The sequence below is a fragment of the Sinohyriopsis cumingii genome, chromosome 16 (genome assembly GCF_028554795.1).
Source record: "Sinohyriopsis cumingii isolate HCF-2022 chromosome 16, ASM2855479v2, whole genome shotgun sequence".
NCBI lineage: Eukaryota > Metazoa > Mollusca > Bivalvia > Unionida > Unionidae > Sinohyriopsis > Sinohyriopsis cumingii.
The window spans coordinates 23,547,301-23,564,326 of record NC_142976.1 but is presented as its reverse complement, the minus strand read 5'-3'; the positions used below and the strand labels follow the sequence as shown (position 1 = coordinate 23,564,326).

Sequence of the window (17,026 nt, the reverse complement as noted above, 5' to 3'; positions counted from 1 at the left end):
TCTGAAATTATTTTCTGTGCAGAATGAATCAATTGTTCTCTATGAAAGAAACATCAACCAAAAAAGCAGATGACTACAGTTACATTAAATCCTACGTGACGAAACAGACTGATCCATTTTCACATGAAAAGAAGATGGAGTCACCAATGTCCCCCATCCAATGGAGTCACCAATGTCCCCCAGCCAATGGAGTCACCAATTTTCCCCAGCCAATGGAGTAACCAATGTCTCCCATCCCACCAAAATGTCGACCATAAGACAGAACTAATTCACAATTGTTGAAGTTTTCATATACTGACATTCATATTTACGAAATAAACAGGGAAGTGATAGGCATCATGAGTTTTGTTCCAGAAACAGAATCATGAAAAATGGATGGATAAAACAATAAAAGTTTAAAAACACTGAAAATATTGAAACTGAACAATTTTAAACAGCACAAGGCATAAATGCACCACTAGTCTAATATGTGTGCCAATTTCTAAAAGAGGTATCTTGAACAGTTTTGGAGCCATGCTCCATAAGTTACAGTGTGTCAATGAATAATGGCCCAAGGAATAAATAGGTCAAAACATTAAATATATTGAAAATGAAGAGTTACGAACAGCAAAAGGCACATCTACACACTATTCTAATATGTATACCATATTTCATATAAATATCTTAAATAGCATTGTAGTTTTCTCCCAGAAACAAAGGGGTGGATAATGGATGGATGACTACATAGACAAAAATATGATAAATCGCAAAAGGCACATCTTGACAAATAGTCTAACAGGGTTGCCAAGTTTCAGATAGATATCTTGAACAGTTATGGAGTTATGCCCCAGAATGGATGGACAGACAGATGGATGGACTAACATAAAAAAATTAAAATATTGAAATAAACCATAAAAAGCAAAGGACACAGCTGGATCACTAGTTTAATATATGTACCAAATTTAAAAAGGATATCTTAAACCGATTTAGAGTTATGTTCTGGAAACAAAAGTGACCAACAGAATCCATTTCTACCTCCCCTGACACCTTAATTCGTTGGCCTTTTTTTTACATCTGAAATGTCCGGATGTATAACGTCAAGAAAATCACACAATCTATTTATTTTTAGTGCGATTTTAAATTCATACAATAATATCTTTTGAGGTCAGCAAGTGGAACGGCAGATGCAGTATATGTGTGAGAGCATTTGTTATGTGCTCAAGATGATAAGAAAATCACTCACAGAAATGACAAAGAGAAGTCACCAACAAATGTGTCACTGTCTCTAACAAGGAATGTACCATCCCCAAGATGGCTATAGTCTCTCAGAAGCCTGATTGCCTGGTTACGCCCCTCCTCGAGACGTCCATGGAACCATTTCTCTCTGTAGTGAAGTTCCTCTTCTGGAGTCCCCTGAAATAGTAAACATTGGATTGACAATAATCATGACAATGAAAAATATGGTAAAAGTCAAACAGGTCACTCATCTTAAAAATAAATTGTTGCTTCAAACTTTAATACTAATTTTGTTTAATCAATCTTGATTACTGAATGCTCTGCACCTTAACTGTCATCATGAAACTTCTAGAAAAATAAATTATCAATTGCTATGGACTTTTGTTGTTGTTGTTGTTGTTGTTGTAGGGTTTAACACCATTTTTCAGCACATGATAGGCTATACATGGCGCCCAGTATTAATGGTGGAGGAAGAACCCGGGAAAACCCCGGAAAGAACCACTGACCCACAAGAAGCTACTGGCAAGCTTTCTCACATACCCACATTAGCCGAATCTGGGACTCGAACCCACGCAGACAGAGATGAGATGGTAGTGATCCGTAACAGACAGCTCTTTACTATGGACTTTTAAAAATGGTGGCCAGGTACTAAAGTGGATCAAGAAAAGAGCATGTCGAGTCTAATCATGATAATACTGGGTAGTATGAATTAAATTATCAACATGCTTAATTTTCACTGTGACAACATATCGTGCAGCATTCAATCCAGAGTGAACCTGATCACACCTTTAAGTTCATCTCATCCAAAAATGAACAACATGTAATTTAAAATGTTCCATATTTGAAACTGATGCGGCAATGGTAAACACTATGTCCAACAGAACAGTTTGTAAAGGACCTTATTCAACTCAAGTATAGTAGCACAAACTTGAGTTTCAAACCCTAAGCAGCTTAATGGCTTGTTGCAATCTCTCAAAAAGACGTAATTCTTGTAAGTTTTTTTAAATTTCACATGACTACAGCAATCATATCCCTGCCATGAGACATATTCAAATTGACATGTGATATCCCTTTTTATTCTTTTGTACTAATTAGTAAGACTTTTCAACATATATCACTGGATAGATGCCATTTTTAAAAATTTCTATAATCAAGTCTGGTACACTATATCTAATATGAAACCTGGATCCAAATGAAACAAGGAGAAGCCAATTATCCGGATTTTACCTGAACATCTTATTTCCATAGTTCTGCTTTTATTCCATAAGCACATATTTAAGGGTAATTTTCACAAGACTTAAGGCAAAATCGTAACGGTTGGCAGGTCTGCGTTATGACATATCCCAAAACCTTGCAAAACCTTAAACACAAAATCCAAAACAGAATGTTAATGTTGTTTCCACAAACCGCTAAAGAAGTGATGGCTATGCCTCACTATGTTCTAAATGCAGGCTATGCAAAATGACAAAAATATGACGTGTCACTATCTTACATCCATGGCAGTGTTTTCATCTTCGACATCTTCCTCCTCACGTGAGGTTTCCTCAGTATAGTAAAGTTTATTTGAAGTCAGTACAAAAAAGTGTGGTCTCCATGTCTGCAAAATAAAAACACAAAATCAAACATTTTATTCCTCGAGAAATCACTGTAACACTCATACATTGATAATTACATGGCTAAATGCCTTTTCAAGTCTACACTTTCCACATCTTTCATTATAAAGGTAATATCTGCTTATTTACTTGAGGTTTCTTCCCTACTGTATTTGTATTTATTACACATTCATACATTTTTATATGGATGATCTAATGTTCAGTATGGATATTTGATCCATATTTCCATACTGCATACCCAGACTGGAGCTATTTTACTGTTTTCAGTAACATCTGTCCATCAATCTTCTTAGAGGCAATGAATCAAACGTTAATAAGTTTGTGTTTTAAATAGATTCCATTCACGCTATGAATAACAAAATATTTTGATAAGCAATGATGGGTTTAAATCAAAGCTCAGTTGCATTTTGTTCCATGCTGGGATGGAAAGAACTTCTTTCACATGATGTATGAATACATGTCAGAATGATGACCTCAACATATCTTTGTGTCACTTTTGTTGTTGTTGTAGGGTTTAACGCCATTTTTCAGCACAAGATAGGCTATACATGGTGGCCAGTATTAATGGTGGAGGAAGAACCTGGAAAAAAACCAGAAAGAACCACCGACCAATGAGAAGCTACTGGCAAGTTTTCTCAAATAACTACATTAGCCAAATCTGAGACTCAAACTGACACAGACAGAGGTGAGATGGCAGTGATCCATAACGGTGAGCGCTTTAGACCACTTGGCCACTCGGGGGCCCCCTCCTTGTGTCACACTAAACTCATTCCATCTGAACAACTTGGAACAAAGTGCATATAGTTCTGCATATAATGCATATCTAACTATCAACCTAACGAGTTGATAGTTTCTTCTATATATGATTTCATGAGAACAGAAATGTCTCTCATCAGCTGCAGCATTATGCAATGGTTGTTTTTGTTGTTGTGGCGTTCAACGCCATTTTTCAGCACACGATAGACTATACATGGCGGCCAGTATTGATGGTGGAGAAAGAATCTGGGAAAACCATGGAAAGAACCACCGACCCACGAGAAGCTACTGGCAAGCTTTCTCACATACCCACACTGGCAGAATCCGAGACTTGAACCCATGCAGACAGAGGTGAGATGGCAGTGATCTGTAACAGACAGCGCTTTAGATCACTCGGCCACTCGGGGCCCCCGCCATTATGCAATGGTAGAACTAGACATACTATATCCACTCTCTAACAAGTCAGGTCCAACTACAAACTACACAGACCCTGATCTGCCATCATATCTGGGTTTGTTTATTCTACTTATTAATCCTGACAAACTACACAGGCCCAGAACTGCTGGCGCCTTATGTGACTGCTGATTTGGATCTAAACTGGTTGCAGTTGGACATGACTTGTAGGTGAATAAATATGGTATTTTGCTTACAGCAAGGTGTGCTCAATACCTAAAAAAGCATGGTATAGTCAATGTCAAAACAGTCTGAACAATCCATGTATGAATCTGTCATAATATCTTTTCAGGCAGTGTTCAGATACAGTACTGGTCTAACAATGCATAAACCAATTATGAAGCAGTCATAAAATCTGACCATGGGTAGATGTTTGGATGAACCACCAGTCTAACACAGCACAAACCATGTCTGAAGCAGTCATAAAATCTTACCATGTGCAAGTGTTTGGATGTAGCACTGGTCAAATACGGTACAAGTTTGGTTTTTGTGGTGTTTAATGCCATTTTTCAGCACATTATAGGCTATACATGGCACCCGGTATATTTGCTGAAGAAAGAAACACCTGGAAGAACAAGGGAAAAACTACTAACCCAAAAGGTAGCTATTGGCAAGATTTCTCACGTACCTATAATGTCCAAGCCAAGACTCAAACCCATGCAGTCACAGATGACGTGTGAAAGATCTGTAAAGGCAAGCACCTTATATCACTCGGCCATCTAGGGACCATAACACAGTATAAACCATGCTTCAATCAATCATAATATCTAAGCATGGACATGTGTTCAGATGCAGTAGTCTAATATGGTATAAACCATGCTTCAATCTGTTATAATATCTATTCATGGGCAAGTGTGCAGATGCCGTACCAGTCTAACATGGTATAAACTGTAGAAACCATTGTCACCTGCTAGTGTTTAACAGCTGTTCCATTAAAACATACACGGGACCCAGGGAAGGCACTTTTAAAGTGGGGTATTCACCCATAGAAGCAATTTAGAATTTTCTTATCATTTTAATATGATCTCTCCAAATCAAAGTACCATGGCATATATTTTTTAAAAACTGCCTTTCCTGGGTACCAGGTACATTTAAATGGAACAGCCCTAATATTAGGACTGCATCAGGCATTGCTTATTGGAAATAAGTCACTGCTGTAAACATTCAAACCTGTATTTAAAAAATTCAAGATATCATCTATAAATGGTGACCAGGTGATTTTTTATATATGAGGAAAAAATTTAATTTTATGCTTAAATGTACCAATGGAAATATCTCTTTTGGAGACAGGTAGTTTTTATATGCAGGTAGTTACAAGATTAGGCTTCCCTTCCTTTTGTTAAGTTGCAGTTCTACCTAACCCTAATTCTTCAGTGAATTTATCCAGCTAACCCATTAATACGACAATGAAAACAAGGTACCAGTCAGTTCATTATGCAACAGCAGATATGGGTATATGTTGTTTGCAGCAAGAACTATTGTAATACAAGTTGCTAATAAAACATAGAACTAAACCAAAAAGTACCCTACTTCTTGACCCAATATAAAATATTACAAATGTGAACAGTCAGGTGATTATGTGATAATGTAATATTCCAAATATGCAGTAAATTGGGTAAAAGGTTATTGACATAAAAGATGATAAGAGGTGTATTGGCAGAATAAAGATATCCTATCCTAGTGCCTGAAATGACCTTATTACAAACTTTAACCAAGGTATAATGTATTGATGGGCAGACAGATGAACAGGTGAACAGACATATAAGGGTAACACTATACGCCCCTACCAGTGTCATGTCCTATGACTTGACCATATAGTCCAACAAAGGGACATAACCCAGAGGCAATAGTAGTATAAAGAGAAAGGCAAATATGGTAATCCTAATATAAAGTGAAATGATACAATTTCTGACTCCAAAAGTGCGCCACAAAGTGAGCCAATTTCATGTAAAAATTTTCACAGACACAGCCTTTCACCCTTTATCAACAGTCAGTCAAGATGCTACAAGTCTCTGTTGATGGAATGGGTTTAGGGTAGGATGGATAGGAAAAATGGAATATACTAACCCCTGGTTCTAGCAGGTCCTCCATGTACATTATTCCATTCTTCACAGAGTTGCTAAGATCCCCCTCTCTTGCATCTGAAAGACAAGCAAACATTTAGACAGTGAATCACTTGTATTCTGCCACATCAGCCGCATCACTAAGAGTCAATCTTGGGTCTAAGCCTCTGGTTTGCAAATGATTAAAACTGACACTGTATATATGTGCTTCTAAGTAAAGTCCAATGCAAACTGCATCGACCCAGATCTGCCATCATAAAACAGGCTGGCAGATCTTTATCTATGCAATTTGATAGCAGTAATCTGTAGAACAAACACACGCCATGATCTGCCATTATAAAATAGGCTGGCAGGTCTGGGTCTGTGCAGTTTGCTAGCAGTAAAGACATGATCTGAAAGGGCATTGTGCAACAGCAGCTAAGGGTCTATGCTGTTTGCAGCTGGACTGGGCTTATAAGCAAGTCAATACACTTTTAAACTCAAAATATCAAAACACAATACAATGGTAGAGAATAAAATAGAAAGCAATTCTTCTAGTAAAATGTGTTTCTTTAGCCAGGTCTTTTCTGAAACTGAAATTTTAGGAGGAAAATTCCACCATCAACTAAAATAAAGGGGTGAATTTTCTGAGTAGAGTTGTGCTTGAAAATAAAAGAGTAGTGCTTGAAAATATAATGCAAAATTTTCATAAATTCTACTGATTTTTGGGGCATAATTTTAGAACTTTGTGTGAATCTTGCAATTGTGCATCCTAGAATAGACCCTACTTCAAAAATACTTGCCGATTATATCTGGTTAACATTCACTACCTTGCAATCCAGCCCTCTGATGATAAAAAAGACATTAACATCTTTAAGCTCATTGTTGTCATAAAAATGCTAAAACCAGCATCAGCTTGCCAAAATATAAATCAGATGAGAGTGGTCTGCTCTTGAACAGAAGAACTGATGCCAAATCCCATCAAGCATCCAATGGTACTGGAGCATGGATTTAACTCCATGCGAGGCTTGGGTATGCCACATTATGATTAGTTAAATATTATCAAGAAGCATATTTCTCTCAAAAAAAATGTAGTTCTTTAAGGACATTAGCCAATTAAAATATGTTAAGAATAAAGGTAGGAGGCACGGAGAGTTATATCCTTTTACTGGCCCTGGCTCCAGTTTCCCAACATACATAAAGCATCTTAGAATCTCACATGAGATGTAGGCAAGGCTAGGTTAGCAGATCACAACAAATGGGTGCAGCCTTGAGAAAAAATGTTCTGACCTGCAATTCCAGCTGAGAGAAAGTGACCTGCACCATTGCCAAGCTGCTTTGTGACCTGGGATTTCTGTGCTGCTGATACAGTTTCCATCAGGTTAAATCGAGCTGTTCAGAATGAAAAGTCTCAGAGTTAAAAGATGGAGAAAGAATCTGTTTTATCAAGGTTTTCATTGGGGATATGTCTGAACATCCTAATGAGTAATGATTTGGCCATCACTGCGATAGAAGGATCATCTGCAGGGGTCCCAGGAACAAGCAATGTAAAACTGAAAACTCATGAGGCAAAGAAATTCCCAGGTTGAAATCCAACTATCTGAAAAGAAGGAAGACATCATCGAGATGATCTGCAAGATTCATTCATGGTGACAACTCAATTCAAAGAGGTTTTGCACTCCATGCTCAGATGAATTAGGGCTAGAAAGATGTAGATCAGGTTTGTTCTTGCAGACAAAGCAGGCACAAAACAAGAACTTTTATGGCCACCTGGTGCTTTTGTGGATTGTCATTTGGGTGATTTTTTGTCTAGGATTTGGCAATAGTTCTGAATGTTTGATACATCCCTTGATTCTGGTACAGACCCAGAAGAACCGAGATCTATACTGAACTTGGACTGGTACCAATGTTCTGCTACACTGTCCTTGAAAGCAAAGTTCAAGAACTTGCAGAAACACCTGTGAATGGGAATATAACGATACGCATCTTGGTGGTATAAGCTGTCTGCAAAATCTCCCTCCTGAACAACACTGAGGACTAATCAACTGGGTCTCTGTTCTAAAATCAGGTGCCCGAATGCACTGGTTAAGAGACCTGAGATCTTTGAGTTAAAATTGCTGGCAGTAGCTGCTGTAAAAGGAACAGACCATTATTACTTTGGTCTTGAGGGAGAGTTAAAGTCAATAAGGTAGAGCAGAAACTCAATCAGACTGAAAATTTCCTGATAAATAGCTGAACTTTCTTAATTATGTATGTATGCATGTATTGTCGTTTTATGGCACCTCAACAAGTAAGTGTTATACCGTGACGATTAATGATTAAGCTTGAAAAAAAAAAAAACGAAGTTGGATCTTACAAGCTGATCCATACACAATCAAGCCATAATGACGTTTGATCTTAAAAGGTGATCCCCACACAATCAAGCCATAATGAAGTCTGATCTTACAAGCTGATCCATACATAATCAAGCCATAATGAAGTCTGATCTTACAAGCCGATCCATATATAATTTAAGCCATAATGAAGTCTGATCTTACAAGCCGATCCATACACAATGTCTGATCTTACAAGCTGATCCACACAATATGTCTGATCTTACAAGCTGATCCACACAATATGTCTGATCTTACAAGCTTATCCACAATGTCTGATCTTACAAGCTGATCCATACACAATGTCTGATCTTACAAGCTGATCCAAACACAATTAAGCCATAGTAAAGTCTGATCTTAAAAGCTGATCCATACACAATGTCTGATCTTACAAGCTGATCCATACACAATGTCTGATCTTACAAGCTGATCCACACACAATTAAGTCATAGTAAAGTCTGATCTTAAAAGCTGATCCATACACAATGTCTGATCTTACAAGATGATCCATACACAATGTCTGATCTTACAAGATGATCCATACACAATGTCTGATCTTATAAGCGGATCCATACACAATGTCTGATGTTATAAGCTGATCCATACACAATGTCTAATCTTACAAGCTGATCCACACATAATGTCTGATCTTACAAGCTGATCCATACACAATGTCTGATCTTACAAGCTGATCCAAACACAATCAAGCCAGAGTAAAGTCTGATCTTAATAATGACCAGTATAAATTGCAGCAAGGACTTCGCTGGTACAAGCCATCTGTTGCTCCTTAGGTAGACCAGGTTTATCCACTGGGGCCAGTGGTTTGCTGCTTTATCTAAGGGCTGGATTTAGGTGGGTTTTCATAAGGTTCCTAATTGTTAAACTGTCACATTCATTAAGTTATCAACCTCACTCAAAGTCTGTGTATCTGCTAGCACATGTTTTGGTGGCATCAAGATTGAATTTGATTCAACTATTGACCGTCTGTATTTGTAGGTTTCTTCTATACTTTAGCTGCATTTGTGTAGGATTTGCCAGGTGTGTTAAGAACTTCCACAAATTTCAAGTCCTCCGAAAAGTTCATGCCTTTCTCCCATTTCACACTCCGGATCTCCTCTTGAGTTTCCACTCAGTACAGTCTCAGTAGCACGACAAATGTTCTGCCTGGCAAGAGACTGTCTATGAGAAATATGATCCAATGCGACTCTCCTGCCCATATCTGGAACAGACCGGTTTCCGCTAGCCTCCATCTTTGTAGTGACCATATTTCTGGCAGATGTGATACTGCAGAGAATTAGGAATGAAGGGATCTACAGGGATGTTGAAGAACCCAACTTTGATCAATGCAAGCAAAGTGACCCAGTCAAAGAACATCAGGATGTAAGTGGGGGAATCAACTTGCCATTATCAATTCACTTGGTAGATTTCTGAGAGCGTCTCATCCTCACCACTGCCATCCAAATCTCAAGATCCTCTTGACAAATTTAGAGATTTGTACGGAAATATCTAAACGGGTCTCTCCTCAAAATGCTTTCAGAGCAAAGTACCATATTTGCCTCCTCTCAATCTTATATTGGGGCATGTTTTATTCTGATCACACAGTACTAGAAGAAAACTGTGAATGAATACCTATGTTTTTATCATGGTTATTCATTTTCTAACTTGTCTATTATAAAATATGTATATGTAATCATATTTGAACAACATATATTATAGTGCTTTAGCAATATGCACAAAAATATATAATGCATCTAATTTAATACTGATGATCATGTAAACAATTTTCAAATCCTTCCAAATGTCAGGTCCTATACTTTTTGTACATGATCTCTTCCCAAAGTGATAATTTTCTTACACAATATTTTTCACGCTTTGGAAAAAATATGAAAAATTACATGACATATGACGATACAATTTTGATGACACAATCCATACTCAAAACAATTTTGTAGTACAAGATGAACTCCAGATGTCCTGGCAAAAAGTTTCGACTTATAGGCTGGCAAATATGGCAGATTGTCCAAGTGAGCTTGCAGTTACACTCAACAAGTAGTTGGCCAGAATTATGTTTTAAAACGCTTCTTGGCTCTTCTGCTAAGCCCAGAATTGCTTTAGCTATCAGCTCAGTTAGTTTTTGGACATCATGATTGGATCCAATGTCCTGACTCCAACAAGTTTCCTCATTTGAATCAATAATTATTTCTGGTCCTTTTTGAAACCAGGTTTCACACTGCTGATTGAAGTTTTAGTTGAATTTTCCATTACATCAGATTATTCCATCATCTGTGCTATCCACCCACCTATGAGTCCAACATGGGGACAGAGACTTATGCTCATTTATAGCATTTTTCGTGTCAGGGCTATGAAGGGTGATACACTCTAGCAAAGAAGAAACTTATTGACAATTGCCACCACCTTTGTAAAGTGTAGAACAACACTATGTTGCTTTAGTCACAAAGGTGACTTTTAGACGGGGCCTTTCCGACAACCAGTCATGCTGAAGTTAATGCCAAAGTAGAATGTTGTTATCAGAGTGGCAACTGTCGGCTTCAACTCGACTCAACTACCATGGTCTTCTACTCCAGTGACAAGGGTCACAACTTCTTAACTAAATGATCGACTGATGAGGGAACTGAAAAGAGTCCACAGCGGCCAACAGAAGAAGAGGCATGAAAACCTTAGCAACAAAATGGCCAAATCTACTCTGAGCATTGTCAGACTGTTGAATTACGATGGTGCGTGTAAATCTTCAGAAACAGAAGAGCGAAGTGATAGAAGAACTTCATGTGAAGGGTGCAATTATTTAAGCAAAACTGTGCTGGGCAGTGAACAAAGGCAGGCAGTATGTCTGCACTGAGACAGTTATCTACAGTTAATGATTTTTATCATATTCGAATAGTCATACTTACTGTCATCAAGCATGTATCTTGAATCATTTTCTATCGTAGTGCCATCTGCAGGTAGTTTCTTGTGCTGCAATTCATAAAACAATACAAATTTCATTTTTTTCAAATGAAATATAAATAATTATGCACTTTTGGTGTACAAGACTATTTATGCACAGGTTCTGTAATGATGGAATATCAATGTTCCTTTACCTCAAACAGTAAATGTCGGCAATGCCAACCTTAAATTTACACAGTCAGTACAAAACCTAGGTGTCACTCTCAAGCATACTCTCATTACAACAACATGTCATGAACATATGCAAGGATGCATATCTAGAGTTGAAACACATCAGCTCTGTTCACAATTTTCTTTTGGTTGATGTCACTAATCAGCTCTGTTCACAACTTTCTTTTGGTTGATGCCACTAAAACACTTGTACTTTCAAGACTGGACTACTGTAATTCACTTCTGATTCATCTCATATCTACTAGAGAAGCTCTGAAAAGTTCGAAACTCACCTGCTCAGCTCATCAGAGAACTGAGCACACCTACTCCCTGCTTCATAACATTCACTGGGTACCCATTCAATTCAGAATCAAACACAAAATCTCTTTACTATCCTACAGTTCGCTGACTGGCTCCAGTCCAATATACTTATCTGACCCTCCTCCAACACTTGTATTCTCATTGTCTCCACTGTTAAAATGAAGTCATATGGAAAACATTCTTTTGCTTACCAAGGCCAAGCTATGTGGAACAAATTGCCCTTTGATCTTAGACACAAGGACACTGTACCCTCATTCAAGAGTGCTCTTAAAACTTGCCTATTTCAACTACAAGAACAGCGTTAAAGAAATAATAATGTTTACATCCTTAATAATTCCTGTTTTGTAATTTCATGGTGTTTGTTTGTAATCTTGTTGTTGTATATGTTTATATGTGTTATCCAATACTGTGAAAACACAACTAAAGCTTACAAAGATAACAGCTGCACTATGTCCATTAATATGGTTTTCCCAGTCACTTTATTCTGCTGATTCTGAGTTTCTTTAAAGTTTACTACCGTAATGGCAGGGATGCAAAGCTTGTAACTGTTGCCACTAACAACTCAACCCCATCTTCGATACCATAACTGCCATATATGAAACGGTGAGCAAGATACACATAGTTGCCAACCCTTCAGGCTCGCAATTAGTGAAAATAGGGATAAAAACTAGTGAATTTTTACTTGAATTCGTGAAGCAATCTTCGAGTCTGGGAATATTTGTCGGAACAAATGTTTAGCACTGGTCTCCAGCTAACAAAGGTAGATTGTGTTCAACAAGAAAACTCACAAACAATGCTTTAGCATTGGTAGCTTGCAGGTCTTCCATTGAGAGCTGAAATCTGCTGTGAGTTCTTAATTTTCCCAGTCTCTATGTGCTTTTCACTATCAATGTGCTTCCTCACATCATCTCTGCCACCATGCCCAATGCTAAAATTTGTGGCACACTGTATGCAAAAAGCATGATGCATATCGATGTTTGATGGCAGAATGCATGGCCAATTTTTGGTATATTCCAAACTAAACTTCACTTTTTATGCAATACATTTCTTTTTCCTTGTTGGTGAAGACATTTTCAAGATGCGGTGCAGAATGATAATTAAATGTGTTTTTGGCGCATGCGCAGAGCAAAATTCTGGATAGGCCCAAGTTTTTCTCAAAAGCATTTGTAAAACTACTCTTATATATATTGATTAAAATATGCTAAAATGCCTGCTACCAGGCCAACTGTACCAATCAGCTATAGTTCCACTAACATTGTGACTAGCAGTACCAGACCGTTTCAGCAAATGCCAATATCACGACTAGCGATTAACAGGAAATTGGTTATTTTATTAAAGATTTAAAATAACTGAGAATTGGGGAATTTGTGATTTTTTTTGCATGTAATGTGAATTTGTGAATCACTGAAAAAGTTGTGAAATTCATGCCAAAATCTTGATGGTTGGCAGCTATAAAGATATTGAACACATGAAAAAGATGACACTGAATAGAAAGCCTTTTCTTCAACAACAAAATTAATAAATTGAATACTTCTCAATGTTCTGGGCATAATTTTATAAGTTTCTGTTTAATATTGTCAATCATTTTTTAAAACTTTAAACTTCTTGACTAAGTGATAGCAACCACCAAAGTTTTATGCATTTATAAAATAATCATTTGAATAAATTTGTACTGAATTTGATTCATTTTAAGTTGTGCAACATACAACATGAAATTCTGTGAACTATTTGTTATAATTATATATAAAAAATCCCCAAATAACTTAAAAAAACATTACCAACAATGTACATGTATAAATTAGCCCTCTCAGACCCCTCCACAGGATGGTAGGTATTATGAAACCACTCCAAACTTTTGACTATAATCTAGGAAGAAAGAATGGTTGAGATCCACTGAGGCTGTATAAAAGTATATGATTTTATCTGTGCAGGTGCGCAAACCAATTGAGCACTACTGTTGTTATCCTCTACTTCAAACAAATGAGCAAATAATCACATTCCCTACACAATGTACTAGATTTCTCAAAACTAAACTCAATTCCATACTTCTCCCACTAGTACAAACAAATTTTGCTTCATTTAAATTTTTTATTTATATATATATGGCACTGAGCTCAATCAATGTAGCAATAAAGAACACACTCAACAAACCTTGAGAATGATCTTGAATTTGAGCTGTTCTGGTGAGGGTAGTTCTGTGGCATCACGACTTATGGGTTCAGTAAGTAACATTTCTGAAAAAGAAGATATTGTTAGTATTTTCAACAAATTTCACAGTAATACAGAATGATATTGTAAGGACGGCCATCCTACAGAATGATATTGTAAAGACGGCCAGCCTACAGCATGATATTGTAAGGACGGCCATCCTACAGAACGATATTGTAAGGACGGCCAGCCTACAGAATGATATTAAGGACGGCCAGCCTACAGCATGATATAGAAAGGACGGCCATCCTACAGAATGATATTGAAAGGACAGCCAGCCTACAGAATGATATTGTAAGGACGGCCATCCTACAAAATGATATTGTAAGGACGGCCATTACAGATTAAAAAGACTATTACTCCTTTTAACTATATTCAACAACTGTCTCAAAATACAGCAAGACTCCATTGTAGGAACTGATGATCCAATGGCTTCCAAGAACCTAAGATAAGATAGTTTCTTCTTTTTAACAGATGAATACTGAAACAATCTCTGATATTCCTGAGAACCTAAATATATAAAAATATGATTTTAAAAGACCAAACTTTTCTTGCATGTTCACAAGGTACATTTAAGTGCAGAACAAAATTCTTTGCAATGACCTTTGACCCTAAGCCATATATCATTGACAGAAGATCACTAAACATGTCTCAATCATTATCAAGATATAACTACATCCTAGGTCTAGTTGAATCAAAAAGTAATATGGGGGAGGGACATGAATATTATACAAGGTATTTTAGAGATACATCCAGAAACTGGTTAAATAATATAAATCCACTCATACTTGTTTGTGGTTTCATGCTTACAAGTTAGCAAAGCTAAATTCACAATTTATGACCTTTGACCTTAAAAATCAATGTCAGAATACTATCAATGGAATGGAGCTAAATACAAATTCTGCTCAAAATTCATTGGTATATATACAAGTCACAGTGTTCATGAACTAAAAGCATTAAAAAAAGTCACACAATGGCCTTTGACGTTACCACAAGTTGAATTAGGTCTGATTTTCAAAACTCCTGCACAGAAGTGCAGACATGTTGGTGATCAGATCTTCAAGATGGCCACTATGTGGCCATATTGGACATTATATTGGTAATTTTCATTTAGGACAAAAGATACCCAAGAAGCCATAGTGAAAATACCCCACATTGATACAACTAATTTCAGAAGGAGCAGCAAAGATTTTCAATATGGCCATAATGAATGTTCAAGGAGCACCATTTTCATTTAAGACCAACAGGCATCATAAAAAGTCTTTTTGGTGAATACTTTATATCAATATGATCATCTATTGTGGAGTATCAATAAAAACATTTTCAATATGGAAACAGTTGCAGCCTTATTGGCTGTCAGTTTGGTGCCATTTTCATTTAGGATCAACCAGACATTATAAGTCATTCTGAGAAAATCCCATGAGTAGGAGTAACAGCAATAATATTTCCAAGATGGCTGTCATGGCAGACATATTACCTGTCCAATGGGCACCATTTTCATTTATGACCAACTAGTTCTTAGGATGAATGTGGTTGTAAAGTTTTGTGACAATCCTCCCAGTTGTTTAGGTTACAGTGATAACAAACTTGTACTAAAAAGACAGATGACCATTCCATAAGCTAGTAGGGCTGTCTATGATTAGAGTGCTAAAATGTCTTTTTTTATAATCTTTAAGCTGAATACAGGTCTCAAATTATGAATTATGAATCTGTATCACAATAATACTTTAATAAATCCAACCGCAAACTTCAAAGAACCAGATCTGCTGTCTCATTATGTACTAGCAGATCTGGGTCTACACAGTTTGTAATGAGCAATATGTAGAACAAAGAACACACCCTTATCTGCTGGCACACTATGCAACAACAGATCAGGGTAGATGCTGCTTGCAGTTGGATCTGACTTATCTGCAAGTATATAGTGCCAGGAAAATATTCCAAAATATTTCACATAGCATCTTTTTAAACAAAATAAATTCATAAAATTATTAATAAGAATAATACTGGTTACAGAAAGGGATAATCAATTTAAATATGCATATTGTGTGGGTAAGGCAATAAATATGAATGCAGTAAACTCCAGATTTACATGTATTCAAATTACCAGCATCTCATGTTTATGCAAATTAATATTAACACTTAAGCAGAAAAATAGATCCCAAGAATTCTTAATTCATGAATGTGAAGCATGGGTTCCTGAGCAGGAACCTCCATTTTTTTCATCTGAGTGGGATGAACATTTAGCTCTCCATTGATGGATGGATTCAAGTTAAGTGAATTCAACATACATAAGGTTTCTCAGAAATGCAATATATACTTAGATTAGGGGTTCAATGCACAGATATGACATTACCCAAAGTTATAACTATAAATATGCTAACCTTTCAAGGTTCCTTTCTATAGTTGACACATAATGCTACTTGAATGAACAGCTGTGACCTTGAAAGATAGTTCAACTGTAATTTATATGGCTGTGTGCATAGTGTTTATGGGCATATCGTACAATCCTGGCTATACAGTGCTAAGCAAGTTTCAGTATCCTCTAAATGGCAAAACAATGACAAAGCCAAAAATGGTAGAGCCTTGAATATATGAAGTCAAATTGTTTTTATGTAAACCACTCTTTCAAAGTCCATAACTGTCTCAAACAGGCATCATCACTGAACACATTCCAGAGCAAAAATTAGTTGCCTTTTATCAAAAGAGGGAGGGCACACTGGGCATACTATACATTCCCCCAAGCTAATGACTATAATCCACTGCTAGGCAAAACTATTCAAATCTGTCCCTTAATTTACTTATGATCAGTTCATATTCCTTTGTATACTTTGCAGATAGTGACTCAGCAATTATACTGATCCTATATGGATTGATATTAAATCTACTGCATTGATCTGAACTGTGTCAACTCTAGATATAATGAAGCACAACA

The 17,026-nt window shown here is 36.8% G+C and overlaps 1 protein-coding gene across 5 annotated transcripts in view; it reads right to left on the bottom strand.

Annotated features, from left to right (window-relative positions):
* Nucleotides 1-17,026, bottom strand: part of LOC149780075 (1-phosphatidylinositol 4,5-bisphosphate phosphodiesterase gamma-1-like) — a 209,858-nt gene that overhangs the window by 102,574 nt on the left and 90,258 nt on the right. For all 5 annotated transcript variants that reach the window (XM_089936833.1, XM_089936830.1, XM_089936832.1 and 2 more), the window contains exons 14-18: nt 14,038-14,120; nt 11,361-11,424; nt 6,105-6,178; nt 2,708-2,812; nt 1,223-1,392 (exon numbers count right to left, since the gene is read on the bottom strand). In XM_089936833.1, coding sequence (XP_089792959.1) covers nt 1,223-1,392; nt 2,708-2,812; nt 6,105-6,178; nt 11,361-11,424; nt 14,038-14,120 — 496 coding nt within the window. The remainder of the gene's footprint in view (nt 1-1,222; nt 1,393-2,707; nt 2,813-6,104; nt 6,179-11,360; nt 11,425-14,037; nt 14,121-17,026) is intronic.